This window comes from Spodoptera frugiperda, chromosome 29, assembly GCF_023101765.2.
Source record: "Spodoptera frugiperda isolate SF20-4 chromosome 29, AGI-APGP_CSIRO_Sfru_2.0, whole genome shotgun sequence".
NCBI lineage: Eukaryota > Metazoa > Arthropoda > Insecta > Lepidoptera > Noctuidae > Spodoptera > Spodoptera frugiperda.
Genome location: NC_064240.1, coordinates 11,637,081 through 11,653,377, shown reverse-complemented (window position 1 = coordinate 11,653,377; position 16,297 = coordinate 11,637,081). Strand labels below are relative to the sequence as shown.

The 16,297-nt window shown below is 37.8% G+C and overlaps 2 protein-coding genes across 2 annotated transcripts; both read right to left on the bottom strand.

The window, feature by feature from the left end:
- Positions 1–60: 60 nt before the first annotated feature.
- Positions 61–4,213, bottom strand: LOC126912776 (venom allergen 3-like). Its single transcript, XM_050706713.1, has 8 exons — positions 4,031–4,213; positions 3,444–3,596; positions 2,962–3,058; positions 2,410–2,536; positions 1,952–2,042; positions 1,228–1,390; positions 798–877; positions 61–323 (listed from the first exon to the last, which is right to left on the bottom strand). Exons 1-8 carry the CDS (start codon positions 4,205–4,207, stop codon positions 156–158), a joined length of 1,056 nt encoding a protein of 351 aa, XP_050562670.1. The 5' UTR covers positions 4,208–4,213; the 3' UTR covers positions 61–155.
- A 674-nt stretch (positions 4,214–4,887) lies between these two features.
- On the bottom strand, positions 4,888–14,548 carry LOC118268260 (venom allergen 5-like). Its single transcript, XM_050706712.1, has 8 exons — positions 14,340–14,548; positions 13,370–13,522; positions 12,540–12,636; positions 11,546–11,672; positions 10,245–10,335; positions 6,243–6,405; positions 5,529–5,632; positions 4,888–5,172 (listed from the first exon to the last, which is right to left on the bottom strand). Exons 1-8 carry the CDS (start codon positions 14,511–14,513, stop codon positions 4,930–4,932), a joined length of 1,152 nt encoding a protein of 383 aa, XP_050562669.1. The 5' UTR covers positions 14,514–14,548; the 3' UTR covers positions 4,888–4,929.
- Positions 14,549–16,297: the final 1,749 nt, after the last annotated feature.

The window sequence follows — 16,297 nt, the reverse complement described above, 5'->3', positions numbered from 1 at the left end:
TGAGAAATGCGAATAGAAACGGTCAGACGTACTTCAAAGGGCAAATTAAAACGAACTAAATAAGAATATCAAAAAGTTTATTAACAAAGTACACAATAACTAAACAATAAAATTAAACATAACAAACAAAATACATCTAAAATATACCTACAAAATTATAAACACAAAGCTAAAAGTAAGACAAGAGACGGGGCGACACTAGTTCTGCTAGAGTAGTTATTTAAAAATGGATGAAAATTTAGTGTTTCTCTTTCTTTCCTGTGGCTGTCCCCATGTTTACGCGATTTCTTGTGCCTTCTAAATCTTCGTATATGGTGGTGAATCTGGTAAATTAATTAATCAATGAGTACCTTTTTCTTCAACTTTTTACAGCAGTATCGGGTATTAATGTAGTGCATTGGATTTAGAACTTATATGATTCATTTCTGAATCGAACGAGGCATCCATCATGACACCACTGATAAAACTTATATAGAGAACTTCTAACTTAATTGGAAAAATAACTCAAATAAAATGAAATTTAAAAAAAATGGTGTGATGGGATTTTGTCGAAATAATTAACAGTATAACGGGGTGAATAGAACTCAAAGGGTGAATAGATAGGGTGAATAGATGTTACAACATTTTTAAACATTTACACCACTTGAATTCTAATCAGCCCGTTTTACGATAACTCTTCTGTATGTTTTTTTTTTATTTACTATTAGCCGATGTTTAACCACTATCAATGGACGCCTGATAATGATCTATTAAGCAATCCGAATATACATATGTCGAAAAATAATTTAGTTTCATACCGTTCTACGTTTCCCTCTTTTCCGTGACAAAGCACGTTCATTTCGTTTCAACGTCTCTTGTATATCAGCAATCGTTTCAGCTGTGAATAAAAAAAAACAATTATATTGTTAGCGCATCTTGCAACGAAAAAAAACCTATATAGTAACTCTTTTATTATACGTATTTTGCGAGAGGTGTATAATCAATTAATTCCTGACAACCGCAGTGTAAGGTCTACCCACGACGTAGAGTAGACAGCCGACCTGGGGCCTTAGTCTGCTATTACAATTGTGTCAGAATGGTCGAACATTGAGCAGTGCAAGAGGGACGGAGCTATACAACCTACATAGCTCCGTCCCTCATGCACTGCTGACACAATTGTAATAGCAGACTGATTAAGATCACAATCGTATTAATTCTATTTAAGTTATCATACAAGCATATACTAACGGAATTCACAAAGGTGGTGCCATGTAAGAGACTGTGATGAACCATATGGGCAGAAGAAAGCTGGTACGGCGGGCACCCATAATCGGTGCTTCGGTTTGGGCCCAAGCGGGGCTATGTTGCAGACTAAACGCTCCACGTTTCTAAGTTCACCTTGCCAAAGCGTCTGATAAAAGAAGAAGAGTCTTTTAAGTGTGGGATCCATGCTTCGGCACGAATGAGCCAGCTCGACCGGAGTGATACCACGGCCTCATAGAAAACGTCACGCGTCGGTGTTTCGTTGTGTGAGTGAGGTAACCGGAGGCCTTATTACCCCCCTTCCCAATCCCCGATTCCCCAACAACCCTTCAATTCCTAACCCCCAAAAGGTCCAAGTTACAAGGTCCTCGTTTGGTGTTTTGGGTGTCCATGTGCGGCGAATCAGGTGATCCGTCTACACCTTTACCGGCTTATACCACAAAAAACATAAAAACTTACATATGACAGGAACTTTAACATAGTTCTAAAAGGAGTATATGGTATTCACATTTTCATTGTCTGAGTTTATTCTCATAAAATGAAAGATTATGCATGAATCTGTACGTCAACCCTACCGGTCCTAGCCACTAAAATGGATTTCTCTTCAAATTGGGATAATAAGGACAGTACAAAACTTTTATTACAAATCTATCTCTGGATTCCTTAATTTTAAATTATTATTAAATCATTCAGAATTCACTTAACTTACCTTAAATCGACTGCGACCACAGCCCACCATATTACTTTTCGCCCAAAGGATCTGTGCAAAATCGCCGTAATATTTGCTACCGTTACCTGGCCTATAAACAAACAGACAATATAATGTGGCATTACTGTTCATCTTAAATAGTAAATGATAAATGATAAATGATATTTATTTCTGTAAATAGATTATAAAATAACACTTTTACACGTCAATATTTCAAATAGCTAGATGAGGCCGGCATTTCCTATCTGACTACTCTGAGAAGAAATGCCGAAACAAACTCAGAGGTCAGTAGGAACAGTAACAAAGTTATTAATCTCATGTCTGTCATATGGAACGCCAATTGCTACGATCCTTAGATACCTCTTTCGCTTTATTAACAGTCATAATTTTTTTCATGCATGCTCGTCAGTTAAACGTACTTTTAAATAAGAAATATATATTTGAATAACAAAACTCACGGCACATAGGAGGTGATACTGTTATTGTACAACGTGCTTTGTATGTACCAAATGTCGATCATTTGCTCAACTCGGACCGGCGAGTCGCCCACTACCGACGCCACACACTGACCGACTTTCAATGAATCTGTTGGAAAAACACAATACTGAAAGTAAATTATCTACCAGTTTGGTTATCGGTTTTGTGGTCCTTCCTACTTAATACTAATATAAACAGTTAGTTTAAACCGTAGACATTCTATGTTTTGAACTCGAAAAGTATATCGGACGGATTTTAGTTTGTCTTGTATAGAAACTCATACAACTGCGTCCACTGATCCGCATCGTACGGACCGCATCATTAGCAATGCCTACATGCGATGCGTACTGATGACGTTATACGGAATGCGTACGATGCGAGCCTGTGGAAGCTTACAATGTTACTCGATAATACAGTCCGAAAAATGTTATAATAATATATTATAGGTGCATTGTAGACTACTTTTCAAAATAAACGTTAGACAAGATATTATGTATGTACAGTATATGTCGATATAATGTTTAAAAACTTACATAGATCACGACAAACATCGTGTTCTTCAACGGGCCGCGGTGGACGACACTGGTCTGCCCACCGCTGGGCTTCACGAGCCAACTCCTCAACCCATTGCTAAACAATAAAATCAGTAATTCTAAAAAAATATCTACACATTTCATATTACCTTCTACTAAACTTCAGTGTCCATAAAATGGGATCACAATAAATATAAAACAAAACGAATGATAGAATCTAAAATCTTTTCACTACTTAGGATCTAATCACTATAATGAAGGTATTTATGTTACCTATAAATATTATAATTATAATTCTTTTAATATCTACTATTTAAAACAATGTTACCAATTATTATGTAAGTAGATTGAGTACTTTTCCGATGCCCAAAAGGACACATAGTTGGAACATATTACACTGTACACTATGGATGCATTAAAGTGATTTGATTTGTATTTTGTCCTTCTACAACATACTGCACACAGATGATCACTATTATTACCATTTTCACCATGTTTCCAGCTGGTGGGAAGCCCAGTAATGCTCCGGATGCCGCTTCATTCCTGCGGCTGTTGAGCCGCGCCACGATTCTCGTCTTTTCGTGTGTTCTGAGCCGCGCGTTCTCATACTCAACGCATTCAGGACTTGGGCCTTTCTGTGTAATTCATGAAATAACTCGTTACAATAACCTATAAAAGATATATCTAGTGGATAATAATAACTGAAATTGAGTTTGGTGGCGAGCTTTTGACGAGCCCAAGCCTGTGGGTCTACTCTAATTCAACGAAAAACGAAGTTCCGTCCGAAACTTCGCTGATTTCGTACTACAATTCCATTTATTGCGAATTTTCGTGAACAAAAATGAAACAAAGATAAATAAATAGGTTTAGATTTGAAATTAAAAATAAAATATTATTTTAAGTAATTTTATTAGTAAATCAATAAAACCTACGGCCGAAGATTAAACGAAAGTTCGCATTTGAGAACCGGTGTAGACCTACCTGGAGGTAAACAAGCTGATGTGTGGAGATCTAAATCTCTACATCCCCTAAGTTTGACGATAGCACACAATTTTAGATTACTACTTACTGGATACTGGCAGAAAGTATGTTCGTTGGTGCCTCCACACATCTTGGCGCCGCAGTAATTGACGGAGCGGGCGGCAGCGAGCGCGAGTACACAGGATAGCACGACCAATACGCCAAACATTTCATTATAATAAATTAATTTTCCGTATTTTACTTTATTGCTTACACTTTGTGTCATTCGTGGTGTCATCTATACTTATAATCTTTGCATTGTGTCATCCCCGTGCCGAGATCAAAGAGTATAATAAGTATAGGGGCCGAGACAAAGTAGGAGTTATATTCTCTTTGAGTCAAAGTTTTGGTTTCTTGTTTATGGTGCAAGGAAAAACTTATTCTTGCCCGTGCGTCTTTAAATACGGTGCTAATGGACGCTGGTGCTCGTGATTACAGGGAAAGCTTTTGTGATTATCTTTCTTTCACGTTGCAGTTGAGACGTTTAATAGTTTTTTTTATTATAAGATAGGATGTTGGAGAGGTTGCTTTCGTGGACGAAGGTGCCGGCGGAAAGGGTTAATGATGTAATGATGATGAAAAATTATGAATTAATTTTATCAAACTCCATTATTCATAAACAACTTAAAAAAAATTGTTGCCCCATAGTAGGATTAACTCCTGTGTCGTAGATGTGTTTACAAACATACAAGTTCACAGACACATGACACCCAGACAACAAATCCAAAAAAAACAACAGTGGATTACACAAAGAGATGCTTCGTGCGGGAATCGAACCCGCTACCCATCCACCGCGCCAACCGTGCTGCCAACAATGTAAAGAAGTATAACTAAATAAATAAAACAAATTAATTTTAACGTCAAAAACATTATTATATACGAAAGCAACGTTAAAAACGTAACAGTTATGTATAATAAAAAAAAAACTAAAAAAATATACCTAAAAATTTACAAAAACAAAACTAAAATTGTCAAAAGTGACGGGGACAGGTAGCTAGCCGCATTATCCATCAACTCTTTTGGAAAATTTGCTGGATAATCAGCCATGGAAGGTATTAATTTTATGAGGCTCATTATCGGATGAACACTCTTCGCTGTTGTGGTTAGAACCATCTTATTCTGACGTGTTGGTCTTGGTTTTCCTTCGTCGCCGTAATCGTAATCTGACACTTCGGGCAGATCTCTTCGTACCTGATGTAAAACAGTTTATCTAATCAACTTTTGTGAACTTAAATTCAAATAAAAAGACGATGATGGAAAGAAACAACTAATTGTTTTGGGTCCCACCAGCGACATCTGCATAATTATATCAACCACAAACAGTCAAACAGTGACATGAGTAAGCCAATAACATTATGATAAATTAGGAAGTGTCAGACTCTTACTGACTAAACACTCCTTCCTACTCCTGCTTTTCGAGTCTTTTCACTGCCTGCATATTAGAATTGTATTATACTGGATTTCATAACACAACTATATATATTGTAATTAATGTAACGTTTCTTATATTTTTAATGGAGAACAACAAGTTCCAATGAGTTTCGTACCTTTCCTGACTTTGGTGGTTTACGTGTCTTCTTTTTTCGTTTCGCTCTTGATAAATCACGTTCTCTGCGTTCCAAAGCTTTTTCCACTGCACGGCGCGATTCAGCTGTAAACAAGATATAAGTATTACATATTAAAAATATATTTAGTATTCTATTAATCCTTATTTGTTAAGAAGTACGGCTGCGCGCGCTGCTCATGATGAAGAGTCCCTCTGTGACTCTCTCGAAACTAGTAAAGCTTTTCTCCATAAATTTACGTGAGTAAACCGTGATTTTTAGTTAAATAAACAACAAGTCAAATTCAACAATTTTATGAACTCTATTATTTAATACAAATAAATAAATATACAAGATATTAAGGCATAATTTGTACATATGTCCAATGTGTGCAATGTGTTGCACAAATAAGATTGAATCTGTCATATTAATAATCGGGTTATTGTTTAGGGAACAGAGAGTAAAGTTCTTTAAGAAAAGGAGAATCCTCCGACCAGGCGAGGTGATCATGCCTGGCGAGCTTTCTATCCATGTTTATTCGCATGTAAACTTCACATGTGCGAAGAAGGATTTTTATGGATTTTTATGACGTCATCCGTTGATTTCTGTCATCTGTCACGTGTCATGTGTCGCCACAGAGCCACAGTGGCATCAAAGCATGATGCACTTGGATTCTGCACCCATATATATATTTTTTATTATAAACGTGATACTAACGGTATACACAAAGACCATTCCCTTTGAGATTTGGCATAGCTTTGTGTGGACAATGCGATGCTGGGCTGCCGGGAGTCCATATTGCCTGCGTCGCTTGGGGCCCATACGGTGCTACGTTGCAGACTAGACGCTGCACACGCTGCATACGACCTTTCCATTGCGCCTGATGAAAAATGTTACTACATATACACACACACGTTTGATCACAATTGGGCATTACTGTGGGAAAGTTTTTTTTTGTGGAAGATTATCTACTGATTTCTCTCGTCTAGAGCGAGGCGAGAGGGAGTGCCAGACTTTAACTGACCGGAGCCCCAGTAACCCGTTAGGTTGTGTTAAATCTCTGTGGAAACTCCCACTGTATTCTTCAAGTAGTCCTGGTGAGACGACACTTGTATGTTTCTTCCTCCCGAATCCCAAACAGATATCTTCTGAAACAGCCGTACAGCGGTCTTATCGCCACGATAACAGCGGGCCCAACCCGAGACCTCTGGCATGATATGTGTGTTGCGAAACCAACGTTTTAACAGTCACTGTTATACCACTAGACCAAGGCAGTCATAGAGACTTGGTACACACATAACATTGTTTGTCAAATCGAATTAGATATATTAAGGCGCTGTGCATAGTCAAAATAGGATTGACTCAACAGTTTTTTTGCCCAATGTTTACATGTTAGAGCAACAAAAAAAATATATGTTAATCTTGATCATTTTTATGAATGGACCACCTTCTTCAAAACACGATTTCTATTAATTTTCTCGATAGAAAAAAATCATAAACTAACCATTTAAATTGAAATTCTAGCCATTGTAACTATATTATTTATGAACATATCTTAATAAAATTAATAACAGTGACGTAATTTAAAATAATAAAGGGATCTGCCTTATTTATTTGTCGATTGAAATGAGATATTTGTAAGAATTAATATAATTCATGATAAATAACTCAGAACGAATCGAACAAAACGTCGTCCGATCATGACATCTATTCGTTTCTCTTTCATTCCTACGCGGACCGGCAGTGACCGCTGAGGCGCGCTGCTTGGTGGACCTATGTCAGTTTGTGTCAATCGCCGCTCAGAAAATAATCATTCACTAACATATCTTTTTGCTGTTTGTAATATTTTATTTTGTAATTAGCTTTTTCTAAGTTGGGTTGTCAGTATATTTTTTTGTACGAAATCGATTTGAATTATAAGTTGTGTAAATACAATTAATTTTTTCATATACTATTACCGCGTAGCATGGTGCAGATGACACATTCAGTAACGTTCCGTACCATTCTTGAAAGGAGAAGGGGACTTTTGGGCCCAGCAGTTAACTAGTTGAAATGTATATTAAAAAAACCGTAATTTTTTTCTAAGGGAAATCACAAAATATGGTACCTTGTTTCTATCTGGGAAGCGAGAAAAATTAAATTAAGTTATCAAACATTTATGATTATTTAATCATTTATGTATAACGTACTCTGTGATTTAAACTTCTTACAACACTCCTGTCTGATATCAGTCATATACCGATTGACAGATGACACTCGTTCATTGTGTTTCGTTCTGAGTGTGCACGTATTTTCCATGTTTTATTGTTTAACCCCACGACGTCGGCTTTATAAAGGACTTTTGACGGATCTTGCATTTCTAAATTACCTGACTCTCTATTTTGGACAACTGTTTAAGCCTATCAATCGGATATTGACGACATGAATCGCTGTGTAAATTGTACAATTGCGACTGGTCGCAGTAACTCTATTGGCAGAAGAGTCTTGGAATTATTAGTTATTCGTCAGTGGCATGCATCTCAGCCTGTATAATATGGTATCTCAGTTGGGAAAGATACCAAGAAAATATACCCCGACCCCCTACCCAATTCTTAGATGACATTCTCCTAATTATTGAAGATGAATAATACATATTTTATACTAATATTGGTGTTTTATTTATATATCCTCCTATCCCTTTTTTAGTTTTTAAAAGGTTAGTACTGCTTATAAGTGCAGAATATTGAATGTAAAAACTTATCTTTGACTGTAGCGACTGTTTAGGGTCTCAGCACACATATGGGATTGGAAAGGGATCGTCACCGTATCGCCTCGAGCCGTTCAGAATGGTTTGTATTAAACTCCCTACTGCAACGCACACTAATCGGAATAATAACGTAATCGCCTCGCCTCGGAACAGGCTCCGAACTTGAATTCCCGCGCTTACGGCTCATCGTCCCCACGCTTACGTTTCTTCGTCCCCGCGCTTACGTCTCTCCGTACCGACTAACTATCGTGTTAGTCTAGTCGGTGTCGCCTAGCCGTAGCCGAGTTGACGTACAGGCGCTGCTGATACGCTTTCGTTACGTGCATACGGTAGGTTGACGCCTGGTTAACAGCGAGGCGAAAGGCGTTACGGTTACGATCCCTTTCCGATCCCATATGTGTGCTGAGACCTTTAGGGTCCGGGAGAGCCAAACGTGTCAGATCTTCGACACGTCACACCAATGAGGTTTTATTAATAGAGACGTCATACTTATTGTAAAGAAATAATATTCAGACTAGTGGTCGCCTAGTGGCCGAAATTCGACCATATATGATTTAATTTACATTACCACTTAACGTACGTTAAAGGATAATTTTTATTTAATTCAAACTCTTTTATAAAACTCTTTTCATATGAGACGTGAGAATATCATCGCAATGTCTATCGATTTTGACGTTTTGTCAAATACGATCAGATACTATGCATGTGTGTGTAATGTTTTATTTATTGATTTAATGTACTTTATAAGCATTATTTTTGAAAAATATTAGCGCTATGCACTTCTCCTACACATAAACTATAAGTGTACCAAATTTTATGCTCCTACGTCCGCGCAATTATCGTAAAAAGTGGTCCAAAGTTTTTGCATCACGTATTATAATATTCAGATTCAGATAATATATAATATGTATATATATATATCCTCAGATTATATATAATATCATTGCGTCACACACGCTCCTTGACTGACATAGACGTGTTTAGTGATGAGATGTACTGCTATGATGGATATGGATAGGAAGTCGATGATTTTTTGGAATAGAAAACAAATATTGTGCGTAGTTTAATTTTTATTTTTAAAAAACCCTTAATTATGTTGATGAAACAACGGAACATTATAAAATGGGTTAAAAAGTTGCTAAGAAAAATTATTTACTTTTTATTCGTCCAAACTCATATTATTATCTGAGTCAGGATCATCTGAATCTGTATCTGTATATTGACATTATATACACGCAGATACACTGCACAAATAAACAACACACATTAATAACAAAATTAAAGAGAATTCAATGTATGCTGCGAGTATCGATAGCGATAAAAAAGATCTTTCTAATGTCCATCCCTAATTATGTGGTACTGAGAGACGTCAACGTCATACAGGCAACTGTCACTAGCGCAAAAACTATAGTAGTAGTAAGTTTGTGTAAATTATTGTTCGATTTCGGTTTTAGTCATAAAAAAACTAATAAAAAAAAAAAAAAAAAAAAAATGTTTGTATACATTTCGGACGAATAATATTGAAAAAATAAGAAAACAAAAACTAATACGAGTAATGAGATTCGATCTTAAGGATCACGGAACGCGAATCTAGACAGCAACGCACTGGGCCACTCGTCCATGAAACTATAGTAGCGAAATTACGCTCCTAAATAAAATGGAATACGCGTATCAATGACATTTGCACGGTGCACCCCTCAGTACACGAGACCCACTTCACCTGCTTCACCCCCTCAAATACATAAAAGTTGTCTATTCACCGCGCCTTAAAACTAGCTTCTGCCAGCGACTTCGTCCGCGGGAAAAAAATGGGGATAAAAATAGATGTTGGCCGATTCTCACAGATACCGGATAAGCACGAAAAATTTCATCAAAATCGGTCAAGCTGTTTCGGAGGAGTATGGCAACGAAAACTGTGACACGAGAATTTTATATATTAGATCTATAAATTAACTGAAGGAGAAGGCACTTACCATAAATCGACTGAGACCACAGCCAACCATATAACTACCCGACCAAAGCATTTGTGCAAAATCACCATAGTATGCGCTGCCGTTACGTGGACTGAAAATAAATAGAACATGGGGTTTTATACATTGCTTCGTTACATTGTTCCTACATATATACAATGTGATAGGTGTGGGACTTCTAACCCGTTAAGGCTGAGTACTACATCTAATTTTGTCGACAAAAAAAAAAATGGGGCGTTGAACCCCTAATTGAAAATATTGAAAAATAGTGATATTTTCGGTAAAAATAATTCACAAATGATTTTTTTTCTCACCAAAACATTATCAAACATATGAAAAAAGTAATGAATTAGTTAGCCAAGGTTATTAGCTACCGCTTGTCGTTTTTTTTTTGTTTCTACGACGCATACAACCATTGATATCAAAAAAAGTAAAAATAATATTAAAATAGCCATAACTTTTAGGGGAGGGGATTCGACCCTTCGACCCCCGACTTTTGTCGTTAATATTAGATGTAGAACTCAGCCTTAACGGGTTAGAAGTCTCGCCCCTATCACATTGTATATACAACTGGTAAATTAACAAATAATGTATCAGAGAGATTGTAAAACCACATTTTTTTTTTGAAAGAGTAACAATGGATTTTCTTTCTCGTTCTTCTCCATTCGACACATTTTGGAACGAGCGCCTAGCTTCACTGACAGACAGACTGACGGACAATTCAATTTGTCGTTTCAAAATTGCCTTATTTAGGATCAATTGAAAAAAAATCCTTTGACTTTGACTTTATAGTTCGCGGCAGCCAATGGTGCAGTGAGAAGTGTCTGGGTGCTTTTCCACCAGAAATGTGCTATGCTACGTTGCTGTAAATTCGTTTGGCTACCACTAATCATATTCCTTGGAACCCATATTTTCGCATCAAACAACGCAATATTTATTAAATTTAAAAACTCCCAGCCCTAAAAATCACAATTAGCATTGTTCTGTGACTGACGATGGAGTGACTGGCAGACGGAAAACTGCCGGTTTCCCAAAATTTCAACATTAACGAAACAAAAATAAAATATCCTTAAATTGCGGATAAACATATTTGAATAACTTCTGCCCGCGACTTCGTCCGCGGAAAATTAAAAAAATAGGTTTGTACTACCCCTAACATTTAGGGAGATGAAAAATAGATGTTGGCCGATTCTCATAGATACCGGATAAGCACAAAAAATTCATCAAAATCGGTCAAGCCGTTTCGGAGGAGTATGGCAACGAAAACTGTGACACGAGAATTTTATATATTAGATAAAACTCACGGTACGTAGTAGTCCACGGTGTAGTTGTAAAAAATGCCTTGTATGTTCCAAATGTCGACCATTTGCTCAACTCGGACCGGCGTGGTGCCCACTACCGACGCCACACACTGACCGACTTTCAAAGAATCTGATGGAAAAACACATTATTAGTAAGAATTAATTTATACATTTAGGTATTTAAGCTTCATGCACATTACTACTACATTAGGTGGGCTTAATTCCGGAGTTGCGGACTACCTAGCGGGCTTACCGGAGCTCCGGCTCGAAAAGCAGGAGAAGGAACGGGGTGGTTTTTAGTCAGTAAGAGTCTGACACTCCCCCTCGCCTCGCCCAAGGCGGGAGGAGAGATTGGATGATTTTCCATACCTCAAAAAAAAAATGAGGGCTTATTGCCAAATAGTTATTCGAGTTTTTTTGTATGGTTCCCAATAATCCACACGAAGATAATATATTCTACAAAAGGAGAATATCCGAAGAGATACAACAATAAGTAGCAGTATAAAGGAGAACGCAGACCTCGTCGCCCCACTCCCACCTTTATCATTAGTGGTTGTCGATGAATATAGAGCCCTGCAATAATTCTCGTATACAACAGACCTCTATTATAAAAAAAAAAACTACTTTTTATAAAGAATATATACAGTATGGAGATCAAAAAAAATTCTAACAAAATAAGTAATTTAATTGATCAAGTATTAAATTCTGTGTGAACAGCTCCATGTTTCTTGACCACAGAAGAGCTGTAATGTTGTAGGTTGTCTAGGATTGTTACGGACATACGGCGCGGCTGTTATAATGCCGTATTTGCAAAGAGTGTCCAAATTAGCTCAAAGAGAATAATGCACTTTTTGGCCTACTGGGCCTATTTCGCCCATTTTTCGTTTATTGTCAGCCAAGATGATAACAAATACGTAGTTTAAGTCATAAGAGGTTTCTACATACGGTATATCATGAAAACACAACCTGTGTCTACAAACCAAGTGTCATAGCTTACATAGATCGCGACAAGTGTCGTGTTCTTCGACTGACTGCGGCGGCCGACACTGGTCTGCCCAGCGCTGGGCTTCATGAGCCAGCGCCTCAATCCAATGCTGTTGATTAAACAACAAATAAACTAATATACCTATACCTTTACGTACAAAAAATATATGCATTCATTATGGGTGATAATTTTGGCACTGAAATAAAATAGCATGAAATTAAGCACTTCACATATTATATTGTATGTTACATAATGTACACCACTAGACACAGCGCCTCCGGAGCGTGTGAATAGGACTAAAAGGTTTGGAAAGAGTAGATTTTTTTTTAATTTACTTATTTTCAGTACTTCCAGAAATCTTCCTAGATGAAACTGGCAAGCCTTTGTTTAGTAAAGGTCGTCTCCCGAGTAATAAAGGGCATGAAAACTGCCAAATAACTAGACTATAGTCGCTATGTCTTATTATAAATTCGGTTTTGTGTCTTTTTACATTATCTATGTATAAGTGTGGGAGAGCCATGCTTCGGCACGAATGGGCCGGCTCGACCGAAATGATACCACGGCCTCACCGAAAACCGACGTGAAAAAACGCTTGCATTGGGTTTCACTGTGTGAGTGAGGTTACCGGAGGCCTAATTAACTATCCCCCTTCCCAATGCCTGATTTCCCAACAACCCTTAAATTCCTAACCTCAAAATGCCGCCCACGCACTTGTAACGCCTTTGATGTTTCAAGTGTCCATAGGCGGCGGCGACTACTTATGTAACATCAGGTCATAAGACTCCTCGCTCGTTTCTCGTAATGTTCCAAAAAAACTAAATATGGTATACAGATTATCATACCAATTTCAACATATCCTGAGCTGGAGGGAAAGGGAACATTGCACCTTGTGCTGCCAATGACCTCAAAACGTTAAGCCGGTCCAGTATATTCTTCTTCTCGTAGGTCCTCAGCCTGCTTTTCATGTAGGAGTTGCACTTCGGACTTGCGCCTTTCTGTATATTAGGCAAGATGACGTGGTATGAAAAATAACAATATATTTAGTCCGTCAGTTAGGTAAGGAAAAATATTAGACACGTTTAATTTATTTCATTGCCCCAACGCGTTTGGATCGAATAGCATGTCACTCATGTCAGCCACGACATAAGTTTCGCTATTTGGTCTTGGCTGCCTCGTTTCTCGAGTGGTCGCAAATGCGACTGCCGGATAAGGGGTCTCGTGCTCGATTACCGATTCGGGGATAAGTACTACTGGGTTGTTTTCGGTTTTTCGAAAATTTATCAGCAGTAGCACGGAGTCTGGAATTGTGCACAGTATATGGCAATAGGCTCACCCCCTATTACATGGGACTTATAACACAAATGGTGAAAAGGGGTGTACATTGTACAGTGGCATTACGTCGGGGGTAAAAGGCGTGACGTTTGGTTACGTCTTTCTGTGATTGCCACAACGCGTTGTGTGCGTTTTCATTAGAGCCATTACACGAATTACACGAATTTCGCTTTGTGGATGTTTTACTATGTCCACAACGCGTTGTAAGCTATTATTTCGCTCACTGAGCGTTTTCGATCTTTGAGCGTAACCATAAGGTGCATGATAGCATGCATTATGCAACATTACCGTAAAACGGGGTGAATAGAAACAAATCAGGGGTGAATAGGAACAACATTTTGTTGTGTTTTCACATAATTTAAAACTGTTTACACCATTTAAATATTTTATTATTAAAACCAAAAATATGAAAACAAACTAATAATCCTAGTAAAAATGTTGTTTCTATTCACCCCATTTTACCCGGTACCTATTACTTACTGGATACTGGCATAAAGTGTGTGCATTTGTGTTTTTACACATCTTGGCGCCGCAGTAGTTGATGGGACTGGATTGGCCGGCGGTAGCGAGTGCGAGTACACAGGATAATACGACCAATACGCCAAGCATTTCATTATAATAAATTCTGCATTTTACTATTACGCTTTGTGTCATTGTGTCACCCGTCACGTATAAATTGGTATGTTTGGATGTCACTCATATCGGGTTACGCTTCTGGTTCTATGTTTATGGTGTACCAGGTTTAAAGAGATTTACTTTGAAATCTAATACAATAATTTGCAGACAATCAATTTTATTGAATTTGAAATTTTGTTGCGGACAATCAGCCTTACACCTTCTACTGTATCATTTATTGCTTTACTCTTTGTACTGCATTTATTTGTTCTGTGCTACTACTAGACTTAAGCGATGTCTATTTGTATTTACTTCTTCTGTGCCCCTAGTAACTAAAATTACATCAAGAAGATTTATCAGCTGATTACAGTTAATCTACTGTTAATACCGGCTCTAATTGCCATTTAAAAAGAAAAAAAAAAGAAGCCAGTATTGTTTACGATGTATCAATAGTAGGGAAGCCATCCATAGCACACATTCATATCACGCATCTATAGCACGCATCTATAGCACGCATCTATAGCACGCATCCATAGTACACATCTTTCCATGTAAAATACATAGCTTAGCTGAGTTCGTTTCCACCAGTGCTAAGCTATGCGTGTAAGGAAAACGCATCCACTGCTACGTAGCATAGTCCTTCTCTGGTGGAAAAGCACCCTTAAGGTGAAACCGCACTAGCGCGGCACTAGAGAGGAGAGGTGCGTCGCGGGTTCGGAGCGGCGCGGCATTACCTAACCGCACTGTACTGCAGCGGTGCTACAGCGAGCGGAAAATATCTCATTTGTTGGATACCTGACGAACGAGATGGACGGAATAACCGATAAAGTGATAGCTTTATTATGCAAAGAGGCAGAACTGCTGGAAAGACATAAAAAACGGTCTACATGGGTGCATGATATTCCAAATTCTCGTTTTAAAGAAGGAAAATATCACACGCTTTTTCCAAGACTTTTAAGAGACCCTAAACGATTCCATACCTACTTCAGGAGTCATTCTGTAGGAGAAATTTTATAAACTAAGTATTGCAAATTATTAAACCTCATATAGAATTGCATCTAGCTATGCCGCACTAGCGGCAGCGGAGCTGCGCGGCGCGACCGGAGCGGCAAAATATTCTCCGGGAGTCAACTTTGTCGCGACGCTCCGCGCCGCTTTGCTGCAGTACCGCTACAGTGCGTTTTATTCCATAACTAGCTTCCGCCCGCGACTCCGTCCGCGCGATGTCGGTCTTCGCGTGGAAGCTTTATTTCTCCATTTTGAATAACTCTGACAATGACATCTTATCAATATCTATTGGACCCAAATACGAATGGAGGCCCCTCTATTGAGCTACTGCTGTTGGGCTCGCATTTTGGAGAATAAAACTGATAAAGATTTTTTTTTCTACGTATTTTTACAGGATAAAAAGTATCCTATTTTATGCAAAGGATAATAAAAGTTTCATCGAAATCAAACCGTTAGTTTTACATACAGATAGACAGACAAAAAAAAATTAATCACATATTTGGGCTTGGTATTGATCCAGTAACACCCCTTGCTTTCTTTCTTTTTTTTCTGTTTCATTCAATATTTTCAATGTACAGAATTGACCCTTCTACAGATTTATTATAATATGAATGAATGAGAGTGTTATAAACGTAAGAGTAGACAAATATATAATCAGAAAGTTCCGAACTGCTAAGCTATTTTAAGGAGAATATTTCCGACATACATGATTTCTGTGTAGCTTTAACCATTAACGCTGCACACGTGACGGAAGTTTCAAAAATGAAGTAAGTTCTCCTGTTTTCCCAACATTTCCCTTCACTGCTCTGCTCCTA

Bases quoted from the DNA above. Each gene is read 5' to 3' on its own strand.
- LOC118268260 (XM_050706712.1), bottom strand. From the start codon at position 14,513: ATGACACAAAGCGTAATAGTAAAATGCAGAATTTATTATAATGAAATG. The intron at 5,633-6,242 runs GTTAGTATCACG...TCTTGTTTACAG, and splicing joins GAATGGTCTTTGTGTATACC to CTGAATCGCGCCGTGCAGTG. The intron at 5,173-5,528 runs GTACGAAACTCA...GTTTTACATCAG, and splicing joins AACCACCAAAGTCAGGAAAG to GTACGAAGAGATCTGCCCGA.
- LOC126912776 (XM_050706713.1), bottom strand. From the start codon at position 4,207: ATGACACAAAGTGTAAGCAATAAAGTAAAATACGGAAAATTAATTTAT. The intron at 3,597-4,030 runs GTAAGTAGTAAT...TGAATTACACAG, and splicing joins ATACTTTCTGCCAGTATCCA to AAAGGCCCAAGTCCTGAATG. The intron at 324-797 runs GTATGAAACTAA...TTAATTTACCAG, and splicing joins AAAGAGGGAAACGTAGAACG to ATTCACCACCATATACGAAG.